Source organism: Grammomys surdaster, unplaced genomic scaffold, assembly GCF_004785775.1.
Source record: "Grammomys surdaster isolate TR1022 unplaced genomic scaffold, NIH_TR_1.0 271, whole genome shotgun sequence".
Taxonomy (NCBI): domain Eukaryota; kingdom Metazoa; phylum Chordata; class Mammalia; order Rodentia; family Muridae; genus Grammomys; species Grammomys surdaster.
Window position 1 is genome coordinate 8,633,553 of NW_021604712.1, and position 23,653 is coordinate 8,657,205.

General features: G+C 41.4%; 1 protein-coding gene across 2 annotated transcripts in view; it reads left to right on the top strand.

The window, feature by feature from the left end:
• Positions 1-23,653, top strand: part of Asb7 (ankyrin repeat and SOCS box containing 7) — a 43,453-nt gene that overhangs the window by 5,123 nt on the left and 14,677 nt on the right. The window contains exons 3-5 of one of the 2 annotated variants that reach the window (XM_028776729.1): positions 791-922; positions 2,384-2,501; positions 4,905-5,165. In XM_028776729.1, the coding sequence (XP_028632562.1) occupies positions 4,955-5,165 (211 nt within the window). In that variant the 5' untranslated portion in view covers positions 791-922; positions 2,384-2,501; positions 4,905-4,954. The remainder of the gene's footprint in view (positions 1-790; positions 923-2,383; positions 2,502-4,904; positions 5,166-23,653) is intronic. The other variant, XM_028776728.1, reaches the window with a different exon arrangement.

The following is a 23,653-nucleotide window of genomic DNA, read 5'->3' on the forward strand; positions in this document are numbered from 1 at the left end:
TCTCTCTCTCTCTCTCTCTCTCTCTCTCTCTCTCTCTCTCTCTCTCTCTCTTTATGTGTACTGGAGTAACCCCAAGAAAAAAATTCACTGCTAGTCTGATACCTCGGACTTTGGGGCTACTTTAATCATTGCCCTATATAATTTACAATGGTGCAGGCAACAGAGATTATATGTACAGGGTACACACGTGTTGATGCTGTTATAGCACATGCATGCAAGGAGTGACTTTTCACTTTAAAAAAATCTATGATTATCTATAAGTCCATGGTATTATCAGAAGAGGAAAAAATATCCTAAAATATCTTATATCCTTAAAAGTGTCATTTTAAGAGGCTGTCAGAGAGATGTCTTTCTCTTGCAGAGGACCCCGTTCAGTTCTCAGCACCCACAGGGTTACACACAACTCCAGCTCCAGGGGATCCGAAACCTGCTGCTGTCTCCTCTAGCACCAGGCATGCCTTTGGTGCACCTACTTACATGTAGGCACTCAGGCATAAACAAAAAAAGGTTTTCTTTTACAAATTAAAAATATTTTAAAATATCATTTTAAATGTACAGGGCTGTCTATTTTAGGAAGTCCTGAGCTGTGCTGAGCACACATTAGGCACTTAGGGGCTAGCTCCTTGTCCCATTAAAGTCACAGGGAGCTGTGACATTATTACCTTTCTTGCAGGGAGAAATAATGTGATCCTTTCATCTCTTAACACCCTGCCTTTTCCTTATATTAGTGAATACTGTTTCATGCTTGCTTCAGCTCCCACCTCTCATGTTTCTTCTCTGTCATGCCCAGCTGTCTCTGTGGAAGTGGTGATGGGAATTTGGAGACCACTGGAAATCTGCAAGGACTCTTAAAGGCTTGAAGCCACATTGGGGCATTTTCATGATCCTAGGGAGGCAGAGAATACTGAAGACACACTTAGAAGTAAGGTGTTTGATATTGGTTTTCATTTTAAGAAATTAAGTTTGTTTTTTGAAAGCTTCATACCTGTATATTTTGCCTTCTGTGAAATTCTCACCGCCCACCCTGCTCCTGCCTGCCAGTTCTTCCCCCACAATGATTTTAACCAGGACCAGGATTGTCTGTGTGACCCCAGCCTGGAACCTGGAGGGCTTAGTGCTGGGTACCATATAGCTGTTTACTCTTGACATGTATATGCCATCATGGTGAGAAGTGATTGTAGTCTCTGGTCCTTGAGATCTGTGAAGTTGGCTCCTTTGTCCCAGTGGCTATGGCTTGCTTTGAGCACTTCCTTGCCTTCGGGCATTGTAAGATGCTCCGGGGTCACGCTGTAGACTTCTGCCCCAGTCTTAGTTTCTGCAAGGATTCTTCCGTGGTATTTATACTTGGCTTTGAAGGAGTTGTTCTGACCATGTCTACTCCATTTATTTGGAAATAATAGGCACAGTTTGCACTCAGACTTGAGCTCCATGTTCAGGCCAACATTTTTGCCTGTCTTAAAGACTTCAGACAAGGAAAAATAAAACATGAAGAACATAAAAGGCAGACAGGGATTGTTCTAATGTCCCCTTGCACAGCCAGCAGGCCACCGCTGCCACTCTTCCCCTGCACAGGTCAGCTTGGCAGGTGGCCTGTCCATTTCCTTGTCTGAACCTTTAAGTTCTAAGGGCTCAGTCCCCCACCTCCAGAAGGGGTTTCAGGTCTCCCAGTAGGGGAGTCTCTTATATCCTCAACCTGAATGGAGTGTATGGAGCTGGGATTCAGTTGGAATGGGGAAAGATTTTTTGTTTTTGTTTTAATTGTAGAAAGAGTTTGGATTTTTATTGTTTTGTTCTTTAAGAATTCATATAGAGAAGGTAGTAAAACCTCTGGCTAGTTAATGTTTTAACTAACTTGCTGTGGGTATGTAAATGTTATTACTGGGTGCCTTTAAGGCATAGAAAGAGCCACTATTCAAAGGCATAAGCCCCATTTAGTTATCATACTTTACTCTTGGCCCCGGGCAGCTGCTGCATTGAATGCACACATTTTTTCCCCTTTTAGTTAAAGAGCAGGTGACTGATGGTATCCTTAAAAAGTAAAGGAAGCAGGCCTGAAGAGACATTCTCAGCAGAAAAAAATAAGATTCTTAGCTTGTAGCAAAATTCCAAATGTGGGATTTGTTATTTTCTTTATTTATTGTTTTTCAAGAAGCTGGGAGTGGGGGGAAAAGGGCACAGAATCCGAAAAAGAAATCATATTTGATTGCATCTTAGAGATTGTTGTGAGCAACAAGATCATTTTCTCCAAAACCTCTTCTGAGTTCTCTCTGTCGATTTGTCATAAACTCCTGAAACATAAAGTCATCAGAAAGTAAACGACAGACAGCTGTGCTTCTCTGTTATTTTAGGAAAGTCCCATGATTGTGATTGGATTTGTTTGTAGGTGAAGAAGACTACTCCGTTGAGGCCGGGACACACTGGGAACCCCTCCCACCATGCTGCATGCACGCCATGGTTGTTAGACACCCTGTCTACCGAGAGAAGAGACATTCTTCTGTTAGGTAAGGTGACCTAGAGTCATCAGCCTCTTAGGCTATTTTGAGGAAAATCCCATATAACTTTTATTTTTCTTCTTGAAATCTGCTAAGGAGTTGGTTGAGGCTGTAGCTGAATAAGAAGAGTATGCATTTAGCAGGCTTAAGGCTCTGGGTTCAGTCCCTAGCCCTAATAGAATAGAGTTGCACAGAAATGAATGGGTAAAATAGTAATTTAAAGAATAAACTAGTGTAGCAGGCACTGAAAGAAAGACCTAAGTTTATTTTGACGTTTCTTCAGTCTTTTTCTTATAGAGGAGACCCCTTTCAAGTATAAAGATAGTTTCCTACTTAAACACTCCCTGTAGAGCCTGGGTGAGGCCTAGTGGGTAAAGTGCTTCAGCACAGGCATGACGATTGAGTTCCGATCTCCGTCTACTCAGGGAAAAGCCAGGATGGACTCTTCCATGGGGTCCCATAGGGTATACATTTGTAGCCCCCACACCAGATCACAGAGACAAGGAAAATCATGAAGGCTAGACAGCCAGCCTAGTGGAAATGGAAAAGCCAAGCCTGTCTAAAAACATAAGGTGAGAGCTACAGAGGAGAACACCTAACAGTACCCACAGAACTTACTCTGAGGCAACATGGTGACACATACCTGTGATGTGGACACTTGGTAGCTAGAGAGGGGAGGATCAAGAGCTCAAGGCCACCCTGGGCTACACAGGGCCACCCTGGGCTACACAGCAAGTTGGGAGGCCAGGTGGAGCTAAATAAGACTGACTCAAAAAGAATAGTAAAATAAATCAAAGTTTTCAAAGGCGCTCTGCTAAAGATGGTGGTCTGAGTGCACAGGGAGGGGCTCCGTCAGTGTGCTGATGAGTTTTGATACTGTCTCTTATAGCACTGAAACTAACATGAAACCCATTCTGAAAGGTATTTTTATGTCAAATTTCTAAGCCAAGAGACTGAATATCAAGGAAGTAATTAAGTGAAGAATCAAAAGGAAACTTGTTTATTAAGAGAACAAATTATCAAGAAATTTCTCATTTCCCAATTTTCTCTGAGGAAACAGCTATTTGAGGTAATAGCTTGATATTTAAATTATGTCACTGAGTGATGTTGCTGAGACTATAATGATGTCATTATTACATGTGAAAGCACATCAGATGTTTATGTTCCCAGCCTGTTTTGGCTCCACTAAGGTAGGCTTACTTTTCTTGTGTGTAGTCCATAATGAGAAATTTTGCAAGAAAAAGTATTGGTTGCAAAATTATCCCGAGATGTCTAACCTACATATGAGAACAGAATGTCTTCAAAGGGCTTTAGCTCATTTTTTCTTTCAAACAAATTTACTTATAGAAATGGAGGTTACAAACCAGGAGATTAGTCTAATTGCTTCTTACAAAGCAGCCCATTTGGAATGTCTTCCTAAGGTGTTATCAGTCTGGGTTTCTGTGTTTATCTCAAATGCTTCAGAGCTTGCAGACAGGCTGGTAACCCGGCATGAGAAGTAGCCATTTTCCTTTGGGCTTCCCTGTGTGCTTGGACAAGCTCATTGTCTGCTGGGTTGGAGGACATACTTCCCCATGGCCTGAAGAGGGTATGCAGTCCCCAGCACTACTGTCCACTGAAGTCAGGTCATCATGTGGTTAATCAACAGGTTATTTAGTTAGCATGCTACTTAGAGTACTAATGAAGGAAAACTGCTGGTACCGAAATTAGAAAAAAAACATGTTTTAAAAGAATATGACAGCGAAAGAGAAGACAAGCATCATGATCAGATAGCCCAAGGTAGGAAAACTGAGAAAAAGAAAAACACACGCACGCATCACGCACACGCATGTAAATATAATCTACCTTATCCAGTTACTTCACTCAGCCTGCTACCCTGATGCTTTGTTACCTTGCATTAAAAAATAAGATGCTGGTGTGGATTAGGTCAGAGACTGGCTTTTCAGTTTCTCTTCGGGGCTTTAATCAGCTGTTTTCTGGTACCCCACATTTATTAACTCAGACTATGATAAAATCTTTGAGTAGTTTGTGACTTCCATCTGGGTGGTGCAACATATAAGTCAGACTTCCCAAGACTAGTGCGACTGCGGCCCCTCTGCTGCTGCCGTCTTAGCTTCCTGATGCCACCTCCCAGTTTACCTAAAATAGAGCTGTTATCATCAAATGTAGTTTCAAGTTTTCAAAAGGACACAGAAAACATTTTTCTGTTATGTGTGTGTGGGGGGGGGTAGGTGGGGGGTTTCTGCCCAGCTTTCTCTTTCAATTAATAACAGCAGATGCCTGTTAGCCAGTCTTGTTGAGCTGCTGTCTGTTACTGTACCAGTTTAGGAAGCGAACAGTTGTGTCGTGGTCAGTGAGCACAGTGTAAAGAGCCACGCATTCTAAATTGCATGTGTTCTCCCTTCCCGAAAGGCTGCCGCCTGTGACCTAATGTCTGGTTGGTGAAAACAGACTCCGCTAGGATGTTACACCACCACTGCCGGAGGAACCCTGAGCTCCAGGAAGAATTGCAGATCCAGGCTGCAGTGGCGGCCGGGGATGTTCACACAGTACGAAAGATGTTGGAACAAGGCTATTCCCCAAATGGCCGAGATGCTAATGGCTGGACCTTGCTCCATTTCTCTGCAGCAAGAGGAAAAGAGAGGTGTGTCCGAGTGTTTCTGGAACACGGAGGTGAGTTCACTGGATGCAAGGAGAAACATGTGATGGCATTTGTGGAAATGCACTTGTGTGCATTTGCAAGTGGATTTTAATGCTTTGCTTGCATTGCTGTTCAGTGTCTTATCTTCTCCTCTTTGCAAAGATGTTTGTCAACAAAACACTGAGTTTTGTTTCAAACCAGACTGTTGAGTGAACTTTACCCTGGCACATGTAATTTCTGTAGACAGTCAGGCCACCCCAGATTATTTCAACCAAGAGCCCTTATTGGGGCCGGTTGCCACTTGGGTGTCAGAAGCAGAAGTGATTGTGGTGTCTGCCATGGGGGAGTTGCCCAGGTTTCCCGTTTTCGAAATTGCTCAAACAGAGGAGTCTAGCACAGGTCCCTTTAAACATACCTTCCTTAGCCTCTTGGATGGTTTCTCTTCTTGTTCTTTTGGATATCCTGACTTTTCTAAAACTTACAGGGTATCTACATGTGCAAGAAGGCTGCTTATCTGAGGTCTGATTCTGTAGACAGACTTGGTTGGTGATCACATTTGCCATTTCATATGTCTTCTTCAGAAAACTAGCCATGTCTATAAAACTTTAGCACTAATCCTCTCAATTGATTCCTCTCACCAGTGAATTTCAACTTCATTCTTGCCCTGAAGATAGGAGGGGGAGGGGTGTGTGTGTGTGTGTGTGTGTGTGTGTGTGTGTGTGTGTGAGATATCATTTCTGTCTACGTTATATTAGGGCGTAGAACAGCTTGCCTGGGCCACTCTCAGCCCTGGGTTGCTCATCACCAGTTACTTGTTTTTATTCTAGGAGTGTACTTTGTTAAAAGACTGGCCAGACTTGCTTGCCTTCTAAAGTACAGAAGATGTTAGACGTTCCACAGTTCTCAGACAGGCCATGTGAGTTACAGGACTGTATGAATGCTAAGGCCACCATCATAGTCTGACTCCAAGATAAGCCTAAATCCAAGCCCAATGGGAATCTTGTGTCTCAATGGCCTGAAATGGGACTTTTATGCCCTAAGTCGTTGACTGTGGACAGAGTCCAGATGTTCACTGGCCTGTGCTCACTTATGGCTATCTTACATGTCATTTCACCTTTTAACTTACAGACCTCAGTTCTGAAGTTAATGAGGGATATAAGTGGAATGCCCATAATTTTACCTGGTAAAATTAAGACTAAGATCAGAACTAGTATTTGCTTATTTTGCTGAGTCCTGTTGCTGTCCAGTTCTGTCATCCTCCCTTAGAGAAGAGTACGCTCAGAGAGTTAATGCATGAGTATTATCTCCATAAGGCAAACACATCTTCAGATAAGTTTCGGACAGACACCAAATCCCGTTGGACCTACTCAGCTCTTGCCTGCCACTACTCAGAGGAATCTCTGGCCATGAGTGAATCTGGGTGCTTAGTCTTCTGGATACTAATAGCATGCTTGTAGAAATTGTGCTTCACGTAGTTTTTAGTCTACACATAGCACAACTGTTTTCCCACAGTTTTTCACTCAGCTTTAGGACACATTTTTGTTATAGTGCATGAGCAGTCATAGAAAACTGTCACAGCTGGGGCTGTGCTCCAGTCAGACGTCTGTGTCTTTGTCAGTGAGTGATAAGGGAGAAAAGGAAAATCCCACTGCAGAGTCTCATCTGACTTACGGGCTACAGTTCCTGAGCAGCACTCTCTCCTCCACCCCGTGAATGATCATCTACAGGGCTGAAGAGGGCTGTGCGGTAGACTGTGGGAAGCCTAGGGTTCAAGCCTTAATGCTTTTAAGGAAAGTGTGTGTGTGTGTGTGTGTGTGTGTGTGTTCCTGAGCACATGTGGTGTACACACAGGCACTCAGTGAACTCTGCCATTCCTGGATCCACACTGCACAGTGCTACTTAGTCCATTTGTAGAGTTGTGTGTTCAGTCCCACAGTTCATTTCTAGAGTAACTGTTACTACTATAGAAAGGAACCTTGGTGAGTTTTGTTAGTAATACGTTCAGCCTTACCCTGTTATCTTCAGTGAGTAGTCACTCAAATAAACATCATTTGTCATTTATCATTTGGTTATTCTTTCAGCTTTGTTCATCTTAGTGTTTTAGAAAGCATAAAATTTTCTCAGCAGACTTTTGAGAAAGTAGTGCATAATCTGCCTGCTTAAAACCCAAAGTAAATATTCTATTGACAGCGCCCAGAGGTGGCCACTAGCTGTTCTTTATACCAGACTCTCCTTCCAGAAACTGGCTTTTGTTGGCTTCTTCTGCAGCTGCAGAAATAGCCTGTGCACTGAGGCCTAAGTTGTTTCCAGCCTTTTCCTTCTAGCCCACTCCTCTGTTTAATGTTATGTTCTGTGTCTTGACGTTTGTCATGTAACAGCTTCGTCGAGATAATTCCTTATCAGGACGTAGTTAAGCCTCAGATTCCACTGTTCGGGTGCAATTGATTTGCACTTAGCTCCCAGTGTGGGGGACATTTGAAATTGTTGGCATTTTTTTGCTAGGGCCTGAATAGCAGGGAGTGTCCTTGACTGGTCTTCTCTGTCTTTCTGTTTCTCTCTCTCTCTCTCTCTCTCTCTCTCTCTCTCTCTCTCTCTCTCTCTCTATCACTTTTGTCAGAGTTTCTCCCATAAATCGTAGAAGTACTTGCCAAAACAAATAACATTTTATGGATGCTGACACATTTTCTTCCCTATAGCCTGCAGTTCCTTCTTGTGGCCTCCTGGGACTGGGTGGGACAGTGCCCTCCGCCACTTCTCTCAGCAGCGTATTGCCAGGTGGCTGGCTCTTACTTGTGTGATGTGCTTGCCTTTCCCAAGATGACACATGAATATCAAACTGCATCAAGCTGAGCTTGTCCTCTTCCTTACTTGTAGGGTTGTTCAGGTGCCCACCTTTGTAGCTCCGGGTGCAAACCTTTCTCCTAGCTTGTAGCATTTTCACGTTCCTATTGCTCTCATAAATTGGGCACATTCTATTTCGCTCTTGCCTTCTGGCTTTGTGTCTGTTGGGTCTTGGTTAGTAAACACTTCATAGTGAAGGGTCATTATTTGCCTGCATTTTTTTCTCCAGATTTTGTGGTACTTGGATCACCAGTCTGCCCAGAATTGGTGTTTGTGCATGAGAATGTACAATATCATTGCTCCTTCCTACAAAGGTTGCCCAAACTTCCCTTCTTTCCTCATGGCTGGGCACTGCTGGGCCAGGGTCAGTGCAATGCTGTCTGTATTGTTCTGTGAGAACATTACCCTCCTGAGAAGAGATTTGGAGAATGCACCTCCTTGTCTCCCTCATGGCAAACTGTAAAACAAGTTTGAAAAGGTTAGGTAAGAAGGAAACTCCTACCCGCTAACCCCTGCCATGGCCATGGGTGAGGCTTCAGTGAGTAGCACATCCTCCACGTAATGCCCAGGCACATCTCTAAATGGCCCTGCAGTCTAGGAGTGCCATGCAGGAATCTCTGGACTGTGCTACCCACTTCTGTCCTCACCTGTGATGTGACCTATTGCTTGAGATTCTGGATTCTTCCTCTCCTCATAGCTGTCTGTCTCTTCTCTTCTTCCTTTCATGGAGCCACTGTCCCACTCCTTAGGGGGGAAACCTCTTTCCTCACCATTCTGGATTGATTTTCACATTATATTGCCCAGTTCCCACCCAGTCTCCAAATAATGTGACACTTACAAGTAGAAATGGAAATTAAATCCAGTAGGGACTTACTTGTTCTTAGTCCGTCATGTCCGTCAGGGCCTCTGAGTCCTGCAGCTGCAGCTCTATGCAGCAACCCTCTACCTTCTTGGTTAGGCTCTCTGAGCTTAGCGGCTTAGCCACAGAGGTCATCGTAAAGCTCCCTCTACCGTGGTCCACTTTTCCGTGCACATGACTGCTTCCCCTTTAAGTCTTCAGTACTTTCTCAGAGATATTACCTGCTTCCGCTAGATTAGGTCAGGTGAGAACTTTATTTTTGTTCCTGTTAGATGCTCCTGCTGGGCCCTGTATGATGTCCTCTCCCCTGTGTAATACTGTTCCCTGGACCATACTGCAGCACCAGTCATAAGCATGGTGAACAATTTTAGCATCCTGTTCAGCATCTGTAGTCCTTGTTCACATGATGTCCCCTGAAGGAAGAACGGAATCCATGTTTGCTCCCAGTGAGAAAGAAAACAAACACCAGTAAAATGACTGTATCCTGACCTCATGAGATAAGACTCATCATTTCTTTTAAAAAAAAAAATTTCAAAAGTTGGGTTAGGATTAGACCTAAATTCATGATAGCTGCTTTTCCAAATCATCAAATGGGGGAGAAGAAGGAAAGAATCGGAAGGAACGGATTCACTTGGCACTCTGTGCTCTCTGTGCTCCCTCCGTGTATGTGACAGGACTTCGAGGTATATAAAGTGGCTGTTTGTTCCTGATAAAGCATTCACTCATACTCAGAAAATGCTGCTAAGCACCTAATGTCTGCCAGGCCGTGCTTTCAGCACAGCCGCAGTAGTAAAGGGCTCCAGCAAGTCACAGCCCAGCAGGTGGCTAGGTCAATTGCAATGTTTCCTGATGGCTGAGAGTGTACCTTGTTTCACAACTCTAAAGAGAGTGACATTTCATTTTCCCCTTGGAAAACAAGCCATAGAAGCAAATGTAACTTAAATACCCCAAGTCTTCCATCTTGATAAACATGGAGCTAGGCTCCAAACCATCATCCAAACTATGGTTCTCTGTATATTGCTTAGAAAAGAAGAGAGGCATTTCCAAGAGAGCCAAGTGTTCTGTGCAGCAAGGCCTTCTTTGTGTGTGAGGTATGGTGAGTGTGTCCAGGATCTCTCCAGGGTGCAGAACAGGAGTAGAGTTCTTGAAAGTTGTGAAGCAGGAAGGAGGGCTGGAAACATGGTGTGGGATATTCTACTTGTGCAGGACACTGACATTGGGACTGAAATAATTGAGTATGGTTGGAACTTGCCCAGCAGTTTATTCTGGGGATGGGGCTTGGTGGGGAAGACAGAGAAGAGCAGACTGGGCTGTAGGACATTCTCTAGTTACAGAGCTCAGCAGAAGGGCCCAAGACCTAAAGCAAGAAGAGCAGGTGAGCTATGCTTCGAGCAAACTAAGCGACTCAAGGTTGAGGTCTGACAATAAGGGAGAACTCTCACCACTTAATGAAATGGCAAAGCTACACCAGGAAGCAGGCAAAAGGGGTAGCCAGGCAGAATATAAGAAAAAAGATGTAGAAACCTAAGCCACTGACACAACCAGAAATTGTTTATTTAAATATTCACACATGAAAGGACACAGTTAAAACAAAATGCAGTTTTATCTATCAAATCCATATAGCCACATGGTAATACCAACCAACAGTGATCACACAGAGCTAGTAAACTCAGGACCAAGAGGCTGCTTGTGCATGACAGAGGGTCAAGGGAGTGATGTGACCCTGGGAGGGAACCTGCTAGGAAACAGCTATGCTGCCAAGAGGGAATCCAAGTTTGCTTAAAATAACAAATCTGTGTTTGAGTTGCATAACACAAGAGCATGGGTAGGGGCGAGGCCCACTTGCTATCTGTAGTATGAGAGGCTATTGCATTTCAGTGAAACTAGACAGATCCCATCCTTAGTTTAAGGACAGGCCACATCTCAAGTGCTTAGAAGTCACATGTGCAGAGTGTCACGGCATGGGTAAGTGACATTGTGCTCCCTTACATACTGCTTCAAAATACTGAAAACTTGGGAATTTTAACACAAATGGCTGTATATTACCACTGGACAAATACTGGTAGTTGGACTCAGCAGTGAGCCGTGCAAACATGTCAGCCTACGTTTATCCTTCAGAACCTGTGTAATGTGGGAGGAGAGAAGGAACTCTACAGAGTTGCTCTCATCCTGTGTGGCAGGCATGTGTATATAACCACAGTAATAATCAATCAAAAATTGTGGTATTCTTTCCAAGTGTCAGGAGGGAACTTGTGGATTAAGAGTGTCTTGAAAAGGCAGAAGTTATAAGAAACTTCTTATTACACTTTTCATATCCTATTGAACGTTTCTACAAGTTCCAACACCACGTTGCACATTTCAAAAAGTACGGTGGAGTGGCTGTAATTGTGCGTTTGCTCATCTTTAGGTACAGTGAGCTTGTGAACTGATCAGGAAGCCTTGCCTGAAGTAATGGAAGTTAAGGATATAGAGGACAGTGCCAGGTCCCCTCAGTAATGCAGACAGCACCTCCTTGATAGACACATGGAAATAAGCAGAGAGAAGGTAGTGTCTAGTGTCCCAAGACAACCCAGGGTGCAGTGGGAAGAGCTGTCTTTAGCTGTAGAAATGAAAGGTTTGCAAACAGTCCTAGGTGGAGTAGCGGGAACACTTGTGGAAAGCTACTCGGCAGTATGTATCAAGGCCTCAAAAGTGGGACATGCTTTTGCCCAGTGAACCTTTTAGTTTAAACTTGATTGTGTAATAACTTTTATTAGTTTATTCCAAGGATAGAGTCTTAAAAGCAGGAAATATTTTCTACATAAAAATGCTATACCTCTCTCTCACTCTGTGTGTGTGTGTGTGTCTGTGTGTGTGTCTGTGTGTGTGTGCGTGTTATTTTTCTTCTTTTGCTCATTTCATTATTGGCAATGACCTAAAAGATGTTTAAAACTATTATTTATCTTTAGAGAGAAAAGTAGAGAATGTGTGTGTATGTATATATCCATCTGTCTGTCTGTGTGTATAGCACATGGGAAGGAGTTTATATTAAAATAGTTTTTAAGCTATTAGAATTAAACCCAGAGTGACAGGATAAAAATACAAGATAAAACAAACAAAAAAGCCCAGAACCTCTCCACCCAGCCATATCATTCTCCAGGGGTCTGGACTGGTAAGTCTTCCTGACCTTCCCGTCATGCCACCTTCCCATCATGCCACCTTCCCATCATGCCACCTCATGGACCAGGAGGTCCATCCTGAACACCATCTCAGTCCCTTCTGTTCTCCACTTTTCACCCAAGCCATTTCCAACCTCTAGGTCCAACTTGCCTGTCCATCCTCTCTTCTTCCCCAGCCTTTCCTATCAAACTTAGAAGTCTATATGCCCAGACTCATCTCAAAAATAACAACAGTGAACAATCAAGCTGTACAACAGTCCTGTGGAAATGTTTGCCAATGATAACATCAGGACACGGAATTTAAGAGTTATATACTTCATCAGAGAATTCAAGGATTTTAAGAAGCTGCAAGCAACACAGTGAAATTAAGGAGAAAAGGAAACAGCTTAAGGAAAATAATTATCTGAGTGAGATCCAAAGAAACCATAACAGAAGGCTGATGGGATGACAAGTGCAACCCAGGGTTTGAGACTGGAATTCACTAAGAAGACAGAGAACTCAGGCTGAAACTGATGATGGGATCAACTAACCTAAGCAACCCAACTGCACACTCAGAGGAAAGCCTGGCACGTCAGGTGAATCAAGCAGAAGACACCATATTAGGACGAGCAAACCGGAAAAGCAACCTACAGGAAATGTGGGACACCATGAAAAACCCCAAGCCTTTGAAATGTAGGCATAGATAAGGGAGAAAAACTTTCAACAGGATCATAAAAGAAAACATCTGCAAACTAAGGAAAAGACACAGTCATACCAATACAAGAAGCATACAGAAGACCAAATAGACAAGACCAGAGAAGAAAATCCCCACAGCTTATCATAGTTAAAACACCAACTAAGCATATATAACATAGAAAGCGTACTGAAAGGTTCAAGAGGAAATTCAAGTCACATATAAAGGAAAACTCAGAATAACAGCTGATTTCTCAGTGGAAACTTTAAAAGCCCCAAGAGCCTGGAGAACACATTCCAAATCCTTAAAGACTGTATCTGCCAGCCCAGAATGATAGACAGCAGATACCCACCAAAAAGGAGGGAAGAAGAAAAACTTTCCATAATATAAAAAGCCTAAAAAAAAATATATCCAATAAACAAAACCTAAAGAAAATACAGGGAACAATATTTAGACTGAAGAGAGGAATGAACATAGAAGAGAGACTGTAGAAAGAAATGCAAAGCCATCATCAGCAAAACCCCACAAACTACCACTGAGAGCACCATGCCAAAATTCAAAAACGACATGTCCACAATTAACACGTATTTTAATAATAGCTCTAAATATGAATGACCTCAAGTCTACAATCAAAAGACACAGGCTTACTAAATGCTTCAAAAACCAAAACCCATCAATTTATTCTCTACAAAAACCACGTCTTAGCTTTGAAGAGAGGCATCACCTTACAGTTAGAAGGATGGACAAAAGGACTCTGGTCAGTTGAGACCAAGAAGCAAACAGGAAGCACTATCCTAACATCTGACAAAATAGACTTTAGACTAAAACAGATCAGAAGAGAGGGATGCGTCATTCTAATCATGGTTACAGTTAACCAAGACGACAGTATTACTCTAAACATACATGCATCGAACTCTGGTGCACCCAATTTCACTTTTTAAAAATGTACTACTAGATTAAAGACAAACATTTTCAAAAGTTATCATAAACCCACTGATAGTAAGTGATTTTAATATGTCATTTTCTCCAATAAATGAGAAGATTGTCTGAACCAAAAGTAAACAGAAACATCAGACTTCATTGACATACATCAAAAGAGCTTACAGATGCCTGCAGGACGTTCCACCTGAGCACCAAAGACTACACATTTTACTCAGCAACACACAGAAGCTTTCCTAAAATAGATACCATACTGGAACACACACACACAAATTTTTACAAATTCAAAAAGATTGAAACAACTCCCTGTAATCTATCTGATGGCATTGCAATAAAACTTGAAGTTGACAGCAAGCAAATCTCTTGTAAGTACACAGACTCATCGAGGTTAAACCACTTATTACTGAATGATGATTGTGTGAAAGAAGAGATCAAGAACAATTAAAAAGTATCTGAATTCTTGCTTAGGCTGCGAGCCTAAGCACTGCAAGGGAATATAAATAAAAGTTAAAAATATCTCTCTGGGTTCCCTGAGGGACAAGCCTGACTGCCTAGGGGTTGATGTCAAAAGTATCCCCTTTCCAGGAAAAAGACATCTGGCAGGGGTACTGGAGCCATTACAAGGTCCCCTTCAATTACTGGAGGTCAGGCCTCTATCCCCGCTTTCCCAAGATTAGAATTGCCACAGCCCTTCTATACTTAGAGAAGGGAGGAGATGTCAGGGGCAACCCTGCTTATACACTGAAGGCCTAAAATCAGCCATAGGCCTGTCATACTTGTATGCTAACACCAAGTCTTGGGTCTCTGTGGAAAAACATTGAAGCAGATGGCTATAAGCTATTGTAAACAGGCAGCTTTTGTGGAAATTTACCAGCCTGAGTAGTCATAGACCTTGTAAATAGGTAGACTTGGCAGATAATACCAACTTAGATAAGGACAAGTGAATCATAGGCAGAGTCATAGTGACCTGTCCCCTGAACCTTCACTCAGTCGATACCCTGTTCTGAAAGATATCTGTACTCCCCCTGAACACCCACGCTCCGGTGTCATCCCCTTCCCCACGTCCTGCCTTTTTGTTTATAACCCCTGTGTGAATAAGTAAAAATTACGATTCAGAAAAAAAAAAGTATCTGGAACTAAGTGAAAGCACAACGCAGCCAAATTTCTGGGGCACATTCAAAGTGGTCCTCTGAGGGAAGTGTGTACTTCTATAAAGCTGCCCTTCGAGGGAAATGTATAGCATTATATGCCCACATGAAAATAGTCTGAGCACAAATAAATGATTAATGATCCAACTAAAAAATTTGGGGAAATAATAAACCAAATCCAAAGCCAGTTAATGGCAAGAAATAATAGAAATCAATGAAAGAAATAACCAATTTATCTAAGAATTGGTTTTTAGAGAAAATAAATGAGATTAACAGCACCTTGGCCCAACTAACGGATATTAACAGAATCAGAAATGAACAGGAAGACATAACATATACCAAGAGAAACTTAAGACATCACCAGGGAGTATTTTTATAAACTTGTACTCCATTAAGCTGGAAAATTTGTAAGAAATGGATGGATTTCTAGATTCAACCAAACCACCAAAATTAAACCAAGAAGACAACCTGTATCAGACCAGTAACAAATGAGGAGATGAAAATGTAATATAAAGCCTTCCAGCTTTAAAAAAAAAAAAAATCTGGGACCAGATAGAGTCACAGCAGAATTCTACCAGACATTGAAAGGTCTACAGGCAGTCCTTTTTAAACTATTTAAATAATAGGAGCACTCTACATGCCTTCTCTGAAGCCAGAATCACTCTAACACTAAAACCAGGTAAAGATGCAACAAAACACAACTAGAGACCCATATCCCTGATGAGCATAGCCTCAATTAAAGTCAGTAATGTACTTGAAAACAGAGTACAGGCACACATCAGAGATTATCTGCCATGAACAAACTGGCTTTATCCTGAAATGCAAGATGGTTCATAAGCCAGGTCAATAAGTATAATATACTACATAAACAGACTTCAAGTCAATTGACATGAGCATCTCAATAGACATAGAAATGCCTTTAACAAAATCTTAACACGCTTTTGATTAAAGCTCTAGAGAGTACAGGACTAGAGGGAATACTCCTCAACATAATAGATCTGTATATGAGAAATCCAGAGAAAACCAACATCCTCAATTGAGAAAAGCTTGAAGCAATCCCACTGAAGGCAGGAATGAGATGTGGAGGTCCCCTCACTCCTTTTCAACATCGTTCTTTAAGTACTAGCTGGAGCAACAAGGCAAGTGAAGAGAATTTACAGGGATACAAACAGGGAGAGAAAGTCAAACTATCCCTATTTGCATTTGACATGATACCATTCATTAGCAATCTCCAAAATTCTACCAGAAAACTTCCAGAAATGATGAGCAAATTCATCAGTGTGACAGGATACAGAATCAAATTGTACAAATTAATAGCTTTCCACACACCACCAACAAACATAATGAGATCAGAGACACACTTCCGTTCAAATAGTCTCAAAGAAAATAAACTCTCTAGGAATAAACTTATCCAAGGAAGTGAAGAACTTTATAGCTCTGAAGAGATAGACTAGAAAATTAAAGATATCCCATGCTCATGGATTAGTAAAATTAATATTGTGAAAATGACTTTTATGAAAAGCCATTTTCAGATAAGCAATACTGATCAAAATACCCATTTCGTTCTTTACAGAAAGTGAAAAAACTACCCTAAAATCCATATGAAACCATATAGCCAAAACAATCTGGAAAAAAAAGTGCAAGTGATTACCATGCCAGATCTTCAGACTATATTACAGAGCTGTAGTAATAAAATCAGTATGGTACTAACGAAATCATAACTTTAGCCATTTAATGTTTGAAAAAGATATCTAAGACATAAACTGGAGAAAGAATCTTGAACAAATGGTGTTGGAGAAACTGGATGTCCACATGCACAATAATTCAGTTAGACTGCAGCAAATGGTAACTACAAATGGAACAAAGACCAAAACATTGAACAACTAGAAGAAAACAAGTAGTACCCTGTGTGATAGAGGTATGGGAAAAGGTTTTCTGAATGGCAATGCAATTTTAAAGTGGCGTGCAACTTTATAAAACTTAAAAGTTATGCACAGTTAAAGAAAGAAACAACTGTTCAGATGGTGCTGGTGCATGTCTTCAGTCCCAGCACTCAGGAGGTAGAGGCAGGCAAATTTCTGTGAGTTTGAGGCCAACCTAGTCTACAGAACCAGTTCTAGGACAGCCAGGGCTGTTACACTGACAGACCCTATCTTGAAAAACCAAGATAAAGGAAGCCTGCAGAACGGGAATCTCAGCCAGCTGTACATCTGACAGAGGATTACTACCCAGAATATACAAAGAATTCACACACACACAAAAATATCAAATGGCCTATTTAAAAAATGTGCCTAAGGCTATAACAGAGAGTTCTCAAAGGAAGAAACAAAAATAACTAAGAAAAATCTCCGAAAATGTTCGCTGCCCCTAGCAATTAGGGAAATACTAGTTAAGATGACTTAGAAGGTTCATCTTACCCCAGAATGCCAAAAATCAGCAGAACAATAGAAGGCAGATGCTGGTTGTGATGCAGGTGAAGAGAATCTTCATTCACCATTGGTGGGATTGCAAACTGGTGTGGCCATTATGGAAGTCAGTGTGGAGAATTCTTTAAAAGCTAAAATGAAATCAACTTTATGACCTAGCCATCCCATTCCTTGGTGTATGCCCTAAAGACTTGACTGCATCTAGAGAGACTTGTGCAGTCATGTTCATTGCTGCTTTATTCACAAAGATAGGAAATGGAAACAACCTAAGTCTTCAACCCATGAATGGAGAATGAAGTATGGAAGTAGCTAGACACACTCTCACCTCATTCGTATGCAAAGAAAATTGCAATCATGAACATGGCAAGTAGATGAAACTGTAAGAGATCATTTTGAGTTGGTAACCCACACTCAGACATACAAATGTTACATGTTCTCTTATTGGAGGCTCCTCCCTCCAATCTTCATATGTGAATATGGATCCTGTAGTCAATGCGGAAACCAAGAAAGGAAGAGGAGCCCATTCCTGGGGGATTGGGTGTGGATGAGGAATAGCAGGGTACAATGCTCTGAATAGGGATAGATGGGGCTCTAATTAGGAACGGGGTACAAATGGTTTGAATGTTGAGGGAAGCTGTAATTAGGAGCGGGGTACAAATGGTTTAAGTAGGGAAGGAGGGCTGTAATTAGGAAGGGGGAAGAGAAATACAGAAGAAGGAGAGAGGAGGTTATAATGACAGAGGTCTATAAAAGTCATACTGAATCATGCTATTAACTGTGTACCTGAAACTACAATACATATATCTGTCTGTTAATATGCATAGATATTTTAAATGAAATTTTTTCTTCTGAGCTGATAGTATTCCTTCCAAGAGCTAATCTAACAAAAAACCTGATACCAGGCATGAGAAATGTCTTTTGAGTTATTTTTCAGGGTTGTTCGAAAGACTCCCAAAAAATCATAAGCTATTGCTCTTACTCTTGCTTGCTCCTCAGAGGTAGAAGGTAAGTCTTACTGCTGAAGACACCTGGGTCCAGAAGCCCTGTTCTGAAACTGATCCGAAAGCCTCCTCTCTGAGAGGAGAGGTAACTAGCTCTTGTGGTACCAGGTGTCCTACAAGCCTCTAAAAGGAAGTAACCAACAGTCCTACCCAGCTATGGTGCCTGTGAAACACAATGCCCAGCATGGCTTGATAACCTTCAGGGAGCAGTAGTGGCAAGCATACGTTAATGGTAACCAACAGCTCTCCAATTGGACTTAAGGCCCATTCAACAAGAGGGAAACTATGCCGGGTACTGGAAACCTAGCCAGCTACCAAGACCTAGTGAAGTTATCAATCTCAGAGGAGAACCTATAACTGCCACTTTACTAGACCAGCGTAGTCCTTAACTGAATTCTTAAGCCCTTGTCCTCATGCCCACAGATGAGTGTAAGTATAGTTCTCGCCCTCATCAAGGAAACTTCTCTCTGCAACAGACAAGTTGTAGGTTCCACTCCCAGTGGATACATCTCCAGGACAACTTCTCCCATCCATGGTTCAGTGAATCTTGAGGAAGAGGATCTGAAAAGATTGTACAAAGCCAGAGGATCAGGAATTTGCTGTAAGATTGTGTCTCCCAGTAATATCAGAAGCCACATCCTTAAGATCTCACTAATACGACTCTCTAAACATGAGCTTAGTAAGAACAACAACAGGCATGCCAAAGTAGACTGAACACCACAAGGCCTCGACCCTACACCAAGAGCTATAGGCAACCAAGGAATGCCTAGATTAGGAGAAATAGTCTTCCCTAGGAGGAGCACACCAGCTGGTTATCTAATGCCAAATGGACAGCCCAGAGTACATACATACAAGTAATACACAGACTGAGCAGATTACATCTAGGAATATACATGTATATACATGTACATACATGCATGTGATAACCAATAATAAAACTTAAGGTCATAAATTTGAAAGATACTAAGGAGGGTGTATGGGAGAGTTTAGAGGAAGCATAGGGAAAGGGGAAATGATATAATTGTGATAATATTAAAAATTAAAATATTTTATAAAAGGGAAAAACAAAACCAGTCTAATAGAAAGGGAGCAAAATTGATGAAGCTAAAAGAAAAAGTAATTCTTTGAAAAGGTCAAATAAAATTGAAAACTTTGTAGCCAGACTGAAAATAGCCATAGCCAGTTTCAGGGCTGGGAACAGACTCTGGGATGCTGTAGATGTTACAAAAAAAGAAAGAAAGAAAGAAAGAAAGAAAGAAAGAAAGAAAGAAAGAAAGAAAGAAAGAAAGAAAGAAAGAAAGAAAGAAAGAAAGAAAGAAAAGAGAGAGAAAGAGAGAAGAGAGAGAGAAAGAGAGAGAGAAAGAGAGAGAAAGAAGAGGAGTGTGGTAAGCTTCATGTCATGGAGGAGAATTCCATTCCTTGGAAGACACAAATTGCCAGAATTTCTATGTGAACCATAGAAAAAGAATGACTTAGTCACTGTTTATTGAGTTGAAAAATTGAGTTCCTCATTAAAACATCTACCAAGAAAGCTACAGGCCCAGCAGGCTTTGCTCCTTCTGTGTATTGCTGGGACAAACAGTAATCCTTCACACATTCTTTAGAGGAAGGACTCCTTCCTAATTTCACTGTGTATAAAGTCCTGCTGCAAAACCAAAGCCACAGGCAGAAAACAAACTGCAGAGCCTTATGACAGGTTCTAGGTAGATACTATCTATATATGCAGCATCAGTAACATTCTGCAGGGGTGTGCAGCATGGCTATGTAGCATCAATCTCAGAAATCCAAGGGTTGTTTAATATCCACAACCCTTGAGCTAGCTGTTTGCTAAGTTAATAGAATCAGAGATAAATGCTAAAGTGTCACTTCACAGCCTGTGACAACACTACCCATTCAAGATGGCAGAGCATGCAAGACTGCAGCTTGGAAGCGACCTGAGAAGCTGCAGCTAACTTCCTACTCAGTGTTGAGTGGAGTGTGTACTTTGACTATTTTTGTGCAATGTGCTCTTGTATTGTCGCCATTGGAGTAGAAGAACAATAAACCAATTGCAAAGGAACAAGTAAAAATGTTACAGGCCAGCAAGATGGCCCAGCAGGCAACTTGCTGCATAAGCCTGATTCCCTGAATTTGATCCCTGGAAGGAAAGAACTGACTCCTGGAAGTTGACCTCCATAGGCATGCCTTGGCATATGTGTCTCCTCAGTATCATACACACTAATAATAGCAAATTGAAAATGTAAGTAAAACTGTCTTAATGTTTATACATGTCTGTATATGTGTTTATATACATATGTAATGTATGAAAGCTAAAAAATGAATTGAACTAGACTGTAGACCAGAATTACAAAACTCAAGTTCTGCCAACAGTTAACATCTGGAGGATGAAGTAGTAGCTCATCATAGCAACAATTTAAAGTTTTTAATAGTAATTTTAATTAAATAAATATTCAGTCTATACTAAAATATTGTTTGAGTGGATTAAAGAAGTTCTAAATAAGTAGAGAAGTCTTTGTGTTCCTTACATGAGAAAATTAGTATTAATTAGATCATTTGGGGACAGTTTGCCATCTGTAAAGTTGGTGGAATTAGAACAGTAAAAATTAGGCCAGGGTTGTATGAGGAAAATAATAATGTACTTTAAAAATATATTAGCTGAGGTAATGTTTAGAAAGGTTGGAGGAGTTAACAGTACCTGATATCAAACATCCTATAAAGCTACAATAGTTAAAACAGTCTGGAATTGGCATATGTCAAAACTCTTGTTTTTGTTCAGTTGTGTCTTTTTCTGTATGCTGGGGTTGCACTAAGGGCCATGTGCATGCTGGACAACCTGCTGCCACGAAGCTTCATGCCCAGAGCTTGATTGACATAGAATTTGGTATGTAGTGTATTGTGCCCTTGAACCTGTTCCTGGGCTGGCCTCAAACTCGCCATCCTTCTGCCACCATCTGTGAGTTTGTGCCACCATACCCAACTAGGAAGATAAACAGAATTAATAGTTCAGAAATAAACTACACTTAGATGATAAAATGAATTTCAGCAAAGGCAGGATAAATCACTGAGAAAAAAAATTTTTTCTGTTTGTATAAGCAGAGGGGATAGTGTGTGTGTGTATACACATATACGTGTACACATAGTGATCAGAAGACATCCTAGTTTCTTAGGTGTCCGTTTTCTTCTTTCTCAGTGAGATCTAGGACTAGAACTTAGGTCATTGGGTTCTCTTGGCAAGCACCTTTACTTCCTCACTGTCCCCATCCCCCCTATTTTATAAAGGAAGTATTTTAACAAATGGTGCCAAAACAAGCAGATAGCCAAATGATGAATCTTCACCTTACTTTATGCCATACATAAATGTTAACTAGTAGTAGGTCATTGGCCTACATTTAAGGGTTTAAAGTGCAAAATATCTAGAAGAAAAGGAAACATGTCATGTTCTGTTGGGAAAAGTTTTCCTCAGCAGAGCAAAAGTTTAAGAAATGCTTTAAAAAAGAAAGGGAAGTCGATGAAATCAAGAATAGAGAGCTGGGTATAGATCAGTGGTGGGGTGCTTGTTTATGCATTGCAAAAATAAGTCAGTGAATAAACATACTGTATTTGGCCCATGTGCAAAATATGTAAAGAACCTTTACAACTCCATAATGGGACATCCCAGCAGAAATGAGAAAACACTGACAGGCAATCCATAAAGAAAATGTATAAATAAGCCAGTTATCTAGTTCCCCGAAATTGAATTGACAGCACATAACTCATCACTCTTAATGGGCAAACTTAAAAGTGATTCTGATGCCGTGGAACATCAGTGGCGAGGACAGAAGGCAGGGGAGCCACTGACAACAGGCGGCACAGCAGCTTCTTACAATTAAACTCTTAACATCAGAGTCTGCAGTTCTCTCCTGTTACAAAGAGAAACAGAAACAGACATGGATGTGATAGCATCGCTCCCAGAGCCTCACATTGCATATAAGTCAATCCTGCTCAGAAGCATGTGCTACGTGAAGTTAGCCAGTCACACTTCTGCAAGTGACTCCTTGCTAGTAAAAGCCTGTGAAAGCAAACTTTTGTCTTCGATCTGCATGGTTCCCAGAATCTAGGTAGGAAGTTGGTTGTAAAAGGCATGAAGAGCTTTGAGGGGACAAAGTTGTGTATGTTGAGTGCTTTTAGTTAATGTGACTGTGTGAGTTCTTGGAGCTCATCACCCTGGGCACTTGATAAACAAATCACACTTCCACTTGATAAAGCCTTTAGAAAACAGACCCACAGCAGTGACTCGTCTTTGTTTTTAAACGTTTCGTGTTTCCATATGTTTAGATTGCAATATGCTACCCTTTGTTTAAAGTGGGTCTCACTGGTGGGTGGAGTATCTGGTAAGGAGTCAGAAGAAGCTTGATGGGGTTCTTATTTTAGGCAGAGCACTCAGAAGTCTCAGTAATAAAGAGAAATTGCAGTTACCAATGAAGAAACTTAAGGAAATCCAGTCGAGTGGTTTTTGCATGGGTGTTACATGTTTCTCACTAAACTTGACATTGTCCTGCAGATTTTACTGGCGCTGCAAGTAAGCTCTTACCGCACTCAGTGACTGATCTGAAGTGCATCGCATTTGCACCCTCACATGACCTTTTGTTTCATGTTGTCACCTTTTCCTGGGGACAACAGGCTTCAGTTTATATGCATTATTGCCTTCTAGTTTTGCTTGATGCTGTTGCTTAATTCATTTAAATGGTTTGTGCTGAGATGAGTCAGATCACTGCTCTGTGTGTTAATCTGTGTTTTCTTAGTTCAGTGTAGCACTGTAATGTAACAGATGAACAGTGAGGACCAAACATGCAGGGGTAACTTCGTTACAGCATTGTAGCTTGACTTGTCAAATAGAATGACTGTAGGATGTGGGTAAGGATACTGCACCTTCAAAGGTGGGAGAAGCAGAGGAAGGGGTTCCCAAGATCCACTGAAGGATCAAGAGGGACTGTCTGGAAATATGTGGCCAAGTATACCTTAAAGACACTTTTTTTTCATTGTAGTGTGTGTGTGGGGGGGGAAATGGAATATGGATTTATGTATATGCATGCAGTCCCAGCTAAGACCAGAAGAGGGCGTTGGTTCCCCTGAAGCTGACAAAGCCGGTGGTTATGAGCTGCCTGATTCGGGTGCTGGGAATTGAATCCAGGTTCTCTGAAAGAGCAGCAAGAGCTCCTAACCACTGAGCCATCTCTCCAGCAGTCACATCATATATATATTTTTTTCTTTTTACTTCATCTATTTTAAATAACAGTACGATCTGTCTATAAGACCCATCAGTTTGGTCTGAGAGCTCAGTCACCTGTAGTGAATGACTGACTGGTGCATGATCAGACTCTTCCAGTAGGTGGCAGCAGAGCACTTTGCATCAGGGTTCTAGCTTGCGTGTTGCATTGTCCTAGATACTGAATATTCTTTTTTTTTTTTTTTTTTTTTTTTTTTTTTTTTTTTTTT